At 44.7% G+C, this 10363-nt stretch overlaps 1 protein-coding gene across 1 annotated transcript in view; it reads left to right on the forward strand.

Annotated features, from left to right (window-relative positions):
- The window catches only part of LOC124253013, a 90244-nt gene extending 81721 nt beyond the window's left edge, over positions 1-8523 (forward strand). Inside the window, exon 3 of the mRNA XM_046686733.1 lies at positions 7932-8523. Within this exon, the coding sequence (XP_046542689.1) occupies positions 7932-7961 (30 nt within the window). The 3' untranslated portion in view covers positions 7962-8523. The remainder of the gene's footprint in view (positions 1-7931) is intronic.
- Positions 8524-10363: the final 1840 nt, after the last annotated feature.

Here is a 10363-nt window from a genome sequence, read left to right on the forward strand (position 1 = left end):
ACTGCCTGCTGTTGGCGTTTTATGACGCCTGTAATGTGTGAACGTCCATCAGTGTAATCCAGGTACAGTCGCACAAGATCTCCGACAGTACTGCCTGCTGTTGGTGTTTTATGACGCTTATAATGTGTGAACGTCCATCAGTGTAAGTCAGGTACAGTCACACAAGAACTCCGACAGTCGTCCTGCTGTTGGCGTTTTACGACGCCTGTAATGTGTGAACGTCGATCAGTGTAATTCAGGTACAGTCACACAAGAACTTCGACAGTCGTCCTGCTGTTGGCGTTTTACGACGCCTGTAACGTGTGAACGTCGATCAGTGTAATTCAGGTACAGTCACACAAGAACTCCGACTAGGTGTCAGGGGTTCCAGGACACTGTGGTCTTGGCTTTACTAACTAGGTGTTAGGGATTCCTGGACACCATGGTCTTGGCTTTACTAACTAGGTGTGAGCGATTCCAGGACACCGTGGTCTTGGCTTTACTAGCTAGGTGTCAGAGATTCAAAGACACCGTGGTCTTGGCTTTACTAACTAGATGTTAGGGATTCCAGGACACTGTGGTCTTGGCTTTACTAACTAGGTGTTAGGGACTCCAGGACACCGTGATCTTGGCTTTACTAACTAGGTGTTAGGGATTCCAGGACACCGTGGTCTTGGCTTTACTAACTAGGTGTTAGAGATTCCAGGACACCGTGGTCTTGGCTTTACTAACTAGGTGTTAGGGATTCCAGGACACCGTGGTCTTGGCTTTACTAACTAGGTGTTAGGGATTCCTGGACACCATGGTCTTTGCTTTACTAACTAGGTGTTAGCGATTCCAGGACACCGTGGTCTTGGCTTTACTAGCTAGGTGTCAGGGATTCCAAGACACCGTGGTCTTGGCTTTACTAACTAGATGTTAGGGATTCCAGGACACTGTGCTCTTGGCTTTACTAACTAGGTGTTAGGGACTCCAGGACACCGTGATCTTGGCTTTACTAGCTAGGTGTCAGGGATTCCAGGACACCGTGATCTTGGCTTTACTAACTAGGTGTTAGGGATTCCAGGACACCGTGGTCTTGGCTTTACTGACTAGGTGTTAGGGATTCCAGGACACCGTGGTCTTGGGTTTATTACTGACTAGGTGTTAGGGACTCCAGGACACCGTGGTCTTGGCTTTACTGAGCTAGGTGTCAGGGAATCTGAGACACCGAGGTCTTGGCTTTACTAACTAGATGTTAGGGATTCCAGGACACCGTGGTCTTGGCTTTACTAACTAGGTGTTAGGGACTCCAGGACACCGTGGTCTTGGCTTTACTGACTAGGTGTCAGGGATTCCAGGACACCGTGGTCTTGGCTTTACTAACTAGGTGTTAGGGATTCCAGGACACCGTGGTCTTGGCTTTACTGACTAGGTGTTAGGGACTCCGAGACACCGTGGTCTTGGCTTTACTAACTAGGTGTTAGGGACTCCAGGACACCGTGGTCTTGGCTTTACTAACTAGGTGTCAGGGATTCTGAGACACCGAGGTCTTGGCTTTACTAACTAGGTGTTAGGGATTCCAGGACACCGTGATCTTGGCTTTACTAGCTTGGTGTGATGGATTCCAAGACACCGTGGTCTTGGCTTTACTGACTAGGTGTTAGGGATTCCAGTAGACCGTGGTCTTGGCTTTACTAACTAGATGTTAGGGATTCCAGGACACTGTGGTCTTGGCTTTACTACTAGGTGTTAGGGACTTCGAGGTGGTTGGGTGTTAGGGACTCCAGGACACCGTGGTCTTGGCTTTACTAACTAGGTGTTAGGGATTCCAGGACACCGTGGTCTTGGCTTTACTAACTAGATGTTAGGGATTCCAGGACACTGTGGTCTTGGCTTTACTGACTAGGTGTTAGGGATTCCAGGACCGTGGTTTGGGCTTTACTAACTAGTGTTAGGGACTCTTGGCTTTACTAACTTGGTGTTAGGGATTCCAGGACACCGTGGTCTTGGCTTTACTAACAAGATGTTAGGGATTCCAGGACACCGTGGTCTTGGCTTTACTAACTAGATGTTAGGGATTCCAGGACACCGTGGTCTTGGCTTTACTAACTAGGTGTTAGGGATTCCAGGACACCGTGGTCTTGGCTTTACTAACTAGGTGTTAGGGACTCCAGGACACCGTGGTCTTGGCTTTACTAACAAGGTGTTAGGGATTCCAGGACACCGTGGTCTTGGCTTTACTAACAAGGTGTTAGGGACTCCAGGACACCGTGGTCTTGGCTTTACTAACAAGGTGTTAGGGACTCCAGGACACCGTGGTCTTGGCTTTACTAACTAGATGTTAGGGATTCCAGGACACCGTGGTCTTGGCTTTACTAACTAGGTGTTAGGGACTCCAGGACACCGTGGTCTTGGCTTTACTAACAAGGTGTTAGGGATTCCAGGACACCGTGGTCTTGGCTTTACTAACTAGGTGTTAGGGATTCCAGGACACTGTGGTCTTGGCTTTACTAACTAGATGTTAGGGACTCCAGGACACTGTGGTCTTGTATTTACTAACTAGGTGTTAGGGATTCCAGGACACCGTGGTCTTGGCTTTACTAACAAGGTGTTAGGGACTCCAGGACACCGTGGTCTTGGCTTTACTAACAAGATGTTAGGGACTCCAGGACACCGTGGTCTTGGCTTTACTAACAAGGTGTTAGGGACTCCAGGACACTGTGGTCTTGTATTTACTAACTGTTGTTAGGGACTCAAAGACAACGTGGTCTTGGCTCATGCTGTCGTCAACTGGACCAGATGCCATATTTCACAGACGGACGTGGTAATTGCTAGAATTTTTCCGACTGACGTTTAACATACTTTCACATACTGGCTAGTAATGTGTACATATATGGAATAATCAACCACTAAGTTGAAACGGTGACGCTTCAAAACTTATAGCCATGGCCTCTCACACTGGCCCAAGAATGTTGTACATATCGCACGCCACCGGGCTCCCACAGACTGGGGTGACTCGACCTGATGTAAGTGACGTAACTGTTGAAATTAACAATCTCGCTCACGGTAAATGGTGACTTGTGAATGATATATTTGAAGGCTTCACAAAAAGGTTCAATCGATGATCACGCTAGGCATTAGAAAGGGGTTAGTTAGATAACATACTTGACACCATCAAGCAATACATGCCAGAACAAACTCGTGCCGGCAATTGTTAACTTACGATGTAAAAATACAATGACACATGTGAATCGATTTGTGCCGATTCCCGTTATGTGTAATCTGCATCAGAACAGACTCCAGTAATAAACGTCTTGGTTCTAATTAACCGAAAAACCAGTTTCTCTGAAATCATTTTAAACTATGAAAAGGCGTGATTCATATCTCAAACAGCGCGCCACAGAGAAGCGTATTCATAGTCCTCGGTGCCCACTGGAACACACTTGAATATATTGATTGAATAACTCTCAACATTAAGAGATGTTTTGCTCATTTGTTTGATTATAACACCAACCCAGACCGAGTAATTTAGTCATGACCTGTTTTGAAAACACCATGCTTTGTAGCTGATTCGCCATGGCAAAGATTGACTGATAATAAAGGACCTTTAAAACACTTGATTCACTTTGACAAACCAACACTCCAGGGATTTTCAATGCTTCAAAAACGAACGAAAGCAGCACCGACCTCACAGGGAAAGACGCAAATCAGTCCCATCTGTTGATGTCGAAGAAAGACGATTTCATCTCATTCAAAATTGTTATGAAATAAATTTGTTTCGCTGATTTGGTCCCCATGGAGTAAATGGATTTGAAGCACAATCGACACGAATAAAATAACTCGAGTAAAGATTAGACAAATCAACAGATTTTAATTCGATACGCCCTATTAGGAAAGAAGAGACACGTCCGAAAGGAAAGTAATTCTATGGCTGACCCGACTCAAAGAATCTCATTCAGTCATCTTGTCTCTAAGGGCGTTGATAGTCGCCCGATTCGGCCCTTTAATCTATAGGCGTTTAGGCTCTTAGTTCTCCTGGGCGTTGTCTTTTAGCGTACTGTCTAACACATTTAGTTGACATTAATCTTCGGGACACGTATGCATAACAATATTCCAAAACTAATATTCTTCTCACATAATGGTTTCTTTGTGTTTTTTCCTGAGTTTTACACGCGGGATACCAACAAATAACTTAATCAGAGGCTTCTGTGCAGAAACACGCGCCATCGGAGGCAGCGCACCTCGCTGTACGGAGTTGTGTCCCTTAAATGAACGCTGCGGGAAGCATAGGGTTATGTCAGGTGCAGTACGAATGAGTCGCATCACTGTTCGTCACGATCTTTGTTCTGCGTCAGGGAGCACAAGACCCATACACTATGACAGTGTTTCTAATCATACACCCGGTCAGTAGAACTAACCCTGCACCTCGACAGTAGTACTAACCACACACACCGACAGTAATACTTATACACCCTCACAGTAGTACTAATCGTACACCCTCACATTAGTACTAATTATAGGGGTTTTATCAACACCATAGAGTTCATTTCTCCAGACATGTGGCACGTACCCTTCTGATGACTGTAAAGTTAAGAGTGCTCAGAGTACCAGGTGCAGGTCTTCCAGCTTGAAGCGGGGCGGTGAGGGTAGCCTAGTGGTTAAGGCGTTCGCTCCTCACGCCGAAGACCCTGGTTCGATTCCCTACATGAACACAATGAGTGAAGCCCATTTTGGTGTCCCCCGCTGTGATGTTGCTGGAATATTGTTAAAAGCGGCGTAATACTAAACTCACTCACTCACCCACTCCAGCCTGAAGCAGTCAGTGACAAAGAAAAGTCCTGTCTCAAACAAGAAAGAAATCACAAAATTCCCGACCTCGGTAGACAATGACGACATCTACCGTAATCGAACTCACTATCACGACATTAGCTGGAAGTATGCTAGAGAATAATTAAAGTTAACACTGCGCCTGTAAGCGAATCTACATAAGGCATCGATCGTTGCTTCTACACGTCAGCGCTTAATTGAACAGATAACAAACGTAGACACTCTCCACCTCGAGAAGATCGCCAAGGAGACCTTTGTCACTTTTATCAGGAGCCGTTTAGTTAAACGATCTCTTACAAAAAGACGTAGAGAGTTCCCATTTATATTTAGTCTCATATTTAATTGATTCCCCAGCCCCTGGAGTGAGAGTAGCCTTGTTCAGGATAATCTGTATATGTTAGGCGGGTCGGGATTAATGTGGTAGTCACGTGTAGGCGAGGTGAGCGGGTCATCTGTCTACCATCATTGCTGCCATGCGCCATGGGAAACTTTGTCAAGCTTAATCCCTTGGCTACCAGAGTCGTAGGTTCTAATCCAGGTCTTGTATTATCATTCGAACAAGTTGGGAACACTATTTGGACAAAGGCTTGGTCAGGCGATCGAAGGTGATATAACTGGGTATACAGAGTAGGTTCGTCTCCAGGGTTCAAAGTCAGTTATGATCTTTGGTTTGCCTTTACCATGAGTGGGATACATGAACTATGCTAACTTGTAGGTGTTTTCATTACTTTCATATCTGAAATACTGTTTAGAGCGGAAATACCGTCTCTCTTGGACAGGAAACTGGAGTTCAACAACTGTGTTCATTTAATTGAAGTTTTCAAGGTGTGCTGAACTACTCGCTCACCAAAGAATCTCACCAAGTCCAAAGTAGACAAGCACCTGCTCGATACACCATATCTCTATGTGTTGGCTGGCCATTACCGACCCGGGATCTGGGCGGCCTCCTACACCATGTCGTCATATAACTGAAATACTATTCAAAGCGGCGTTAAACCAAACTCACTCACTCACTTTAACTATTTCTGCAAACATTCATCCACTGGCAGTGCTTCCGGGTAAGTTGTTTAATTAGGCCATCTCTGTCCTGAGGGATATTTTGTCTGAACGTCTTTTAAACCTTCCTACAACGCCTCGTTGTATCACCACATTCTGTCATCCACGGTGTAAAAGTGATTTTCTTAATTAACCATAATTTGCTTGACTGCTATTGTAGCTGAAATGTTAATGGAATTCATTTCGAGTTCATCCCTCGTCCTTATCAGTCCCCGAGAAACAATTAGAAAGTTTGGCCCGAAATGAGAGAATCGAAGACGGAAACTGATGAATGATGGAGTAGTTCCACTTGTACTAATATCAACAGAGTTTTATTGACAATTAAGACAATATCGTACAGATGGACGCGCTAAGAGAGCTGCGGACCAGAGGCTGCTTTGTTCTCGGGGGAAACATGGAGGTTCCAGGAGCGCCATCAGTAATGAATCTTATCACTTTCTATTTTAATTGGTCTGCTAATAATGAAGCATCCTTTGATCACTGTGTTATCGATGAGGAGCATGGTATCGTGTTTGTTAATTAAATATTTATCATCATAGATATATGTTAAGCAGGAGTGAATCAGAATAATATTATTCATAATGTCAGTAATTGTGGCATTATGTTTATAATGATAAGCAGCATGGCGATACACTATCATTACGCTTACTTATTTTGAGTGTTTAACTTTTGGAAACAAGTTAAAGGAATATAGATTTTCTTGTCCAAAGTATGCATGGTTGGATTCGTTCCATTAGAGTGACACAGCGAGTCAGTCACAGCCGCTAATCAGCACTGTAATATTGATATTGAAGCTCAGTGTCTCTGTTGTTCCATTAAGATGATTATCTGATGCATAAAGTAACCATTAATAACTATACTAGCGATTGGTTGATCCCACGGAGCATAAGGAAAGTAACCAACACTAATTGGCTTCATATAGCTTCCAGACCTCAAGCAAGGCCGTGTTTAAACATTCATGTCTGGCATGAAGAGACTTCTTTCTCACCCACCCTGCGGCGTCCGGCCCTCAATGACCTGCCGCAGACAGAACAGTTTCAGTGTTTTCACCCTTTATTGTAGGGAATAGAATCATCTCAATGATTTGACACATGGTCAAAGGCTGGTTTTAGTAATTCATTACGGCGCAGCCGTGTCAATGTTTCCATGCCGGCTTCTTTATTTGCCTTCAGCGTAGTCCACTGAATACTTGATGGTCAGCAGGTTGTGAGCGGACACACGTGGTCAGTGTATGACACAGGAATGGATGTAGCGGACAGAGTCGGTCCCCAGATCTTGTGTTTGTCAGAGACGTGTCATCTAGGAGTTCACAGGGGTACCTCCCTTGTGTCTCGGGGAACGCAGATCATCTGTCCGATAGAAACAAAACAAAGATTCGCCCCACCAATGATCCGTCACATTGTCGGGTACCAAAGACGGTGTTGTCAACATTTTTACAACTGGTTTCAGAGGGTAGCTTAATCAGTTAGATTTCTGATCTAACATCAGTCTTTTAAACTGTTCTTTGAGAGCAGCATTTGTAATCATTGCCACAGGAATTCATGATATATCCTACTTCTAACATCTTGCTTATAACATGTATGACCACAGGATATCGGGATGCATGCGAACTTGCGTCTTTCGTGAGTGCTCGTGAACACTCGTGTCATTCCGTAACAAGCAGAATCATTTTACGGAAAGGGTCGAGTAGTGACAAATGTTTCCACTGCAGTTTTCTAAGAATATTGTACTTCTACTCATTACATGTTTGGTGTTACTGCCTGTATGCATGACGACGAGCTAACTGATATCATGACAAGTATGCATGAGCTTATTGTTAAGGTGTTCCTAGCGTCCTGAATCAGTCATGTTAGAGAATGACAGTTAATGTAAAAATACTATTTTATCCTCGATCATATCCAAGTGTTGTCTGTAACTATGGAACTGCCTGTGTAAAGCAGTCCAGCAACTAATGGTAAAACTATTCACTTAATGATACGCCTCGCAACTAGTGTGTGCCGTTACCCAGCACTTTGCCTTTATTGACACTACAGCTTCTAAACACTGACATTAGAGATACTCACTAATTGTAACTTTGCTATTTTCAGAATGGCCAGAGTAGCGAGAAGCAGCAATGACTAACCCAGGGCTGAACCGTTCGACCAAGTCACCTACCACTGAAGGCCAAACAAGCACTATCCGAGGACTGTGAAGCCTTATCCAGACAATTGAATCATACCTGTGGTGTGTCTTCCCTTTGTGTAATGTATCCAAAACATGGAATATCCGACACATTGCAGCTGAAAGTAACGTTACTGGTCAAAATACTGAATCTCTTTGATAAATGGCGCATGTGTGGTCAGTGGACTTCGTTACACTGCGGCCATGTTGACGTGAAGATAACTACAAAACATGTCCTCGGACACTACACCGCGGACACGACGTCTTCATCGTGGGTGATATGAACGCTTGTTAAACAGTAGAAGGGCAAGACGGTTCTGATGAAGTATTCAAGGGCAGGCTGCGTCAATGAAGTGGTGTCATCCACGGCGAGTTACGTCGCCACTCGGTATCGTGTCCAAGACGTCATGTCGAAGTACACAGATTGTTTCGTTGAAGTAATGTCATCAGGTCCAAGGGCTAACTAGGTCCTAATTATACTGATGAAATCAAACAAGAGAACATAACAGAGCGATGGAAGAAAAAAATGATTGCTTGTGGTATTCAGTGTTTTCCAGTTAACACGAGGAGACAGTTTCCAGACAAACTGTCACAATACCTGAGTTTAATACTTGGGATTGTATAATAATGCGCTCCTCTGTACCTGTTCTCTTATTTTATTTCATGAGTATACTTGTGTACGTCACTGTGTGTCCTGTCGCTATAGCCTCAACCCTTCACACCTTGAGACAAACATGCTTTTCTTGTCTGTTTGACATGTCACATATCAGTTGCAGATTCTTAGGCAGCAATGCCCGATTAGTTCCAGGGCGCTATTCTAGAATCATTCTACGGACTCTAAGACATTTTCGTCTGGACCGATCCCAGGTTCCTAGACAATAGCGAATTCCCCTGGTCGAATCACTAACTATGTATAAAGTACAATAGCGACCTGGCGAAACTCTAGAGCGATGCATTTGCTTGTTTCGATTGTGTTTACTACTCACTGTTAAGAATATACACAAATTAGAGCCAGGCCCCTGAGGTAGTGGATGAGATCCCTCTGTGGAGACCAATACTGAAGGTCGCTCCTCGGGCAGGTGTACTAGGACCCTGTGTTCGGGGATTGTGTGGAGGTTTGTAGGCGTTGCTTCATGTACAGGTGTACTAGGACCCTGTGTTCGGGGATTGTGTGGAGGTTTGTAGGCGTTGCTTCAGGTGTACAGGACCCTGTGTTCGGGGATTGTGTGGAGGTTTGTACGCGTTGCTTCATGTACAGACATCACCATAAGCCGAACCAGGCAACGTGGAACGATAGACTGACATTAGCTCCAGGCAACCAGCTATGACTGGAGAACGATTTTGGCTTACCCCCTTTGATAGCTCTTTCATCTGAATTCATCTGATTTTGGTTTTGAACAACTATGAAAAGGTTTTAATTTCCATGTAACATAGCAATTTAGAAGACGAGTACACCAGTAATTGTGTCACTGAGTTAGGCTTTGGTATCGTAGTGTTCCCTCTACTTCAGAATACTTACACCACGCCGTGAGTACAAACACAATTCTTCACGCCTGCTCCTGTACATGCCCCTGTCAGTACTGTTTGGCTTGATATTATGTTCAGCTGTCAGTTCAGAGGTATTCAAAGGCACGTTAAGTACTGTTAAGAGAATAAGGATATACTTTTCATTTGAACAATATCAGTCAGTTGGGTGTGTCGCCGCCCTGCACAGCATCACGGCCTTTGAACTTGAAGGAGAAGAAATCCACAACTCACACATGCACCTCTGTTTGATGATACCCGGTATGACAGGTAGGGTGCTGCCAGAACAACAGTCTTATAGGGTCGAACAGGGATTCAAATCCGTGATTATCGGGAGAGACGCAACTCTCCGTAACCCGTCTGATTGTGACAGCACTGCACCAGGTCTGTATAACTGTGTATTATTGTGGAACCATCACTCCTTGGACCGCCCATGTCAGTCTGGCCCTCGTCAGATCAAGTAACTGTGGTGGATGGTGCTGCGCCCACGTCGTCGACTACAGTGATCCAACCGGAAGTTCACTGTGCCCTTTAGAAACAGTGTGATGAATGTGTGCGTCTCTAGATCCACAGCAGTAGGTGTTATTCCTTGTTAAACAGGCAGGATAAATCTTGGGAGGTTAGCATCGGAAGAATGGCAATACCATTCTGTTCGCATCCGCTGAGGAAGTGCCCTTAACGAAACGGTCAATCAGGAACACAAGCAGTGTGTGGAGCTTTTACGTCCTGGCGTCAGCGTTACATTTGTGCATATTATGCAGATACCTTGATAAAGGTGCATGTCGGTGTGTGGAGTTGTTAGGGATTTGTGCACGTATAGCTGAATACACACGCT

Source organism: Haliotis rubra, unplaced genomic scaffold, assembly GCF_003918875.1.
Source record: "Haliotis rubra isolate DU_JTF1 unplaced genomic scaffold, ASM391887v1 Scf114, whole genome shotgun sequence".
NCBI classification, from domain to species: domain Eukaryota; kingdom Metazoa; phylum Mollusca; class Gastropoda; order Lepetellida; family Haliotidae; genus Haliotis; species Haliotis rubra.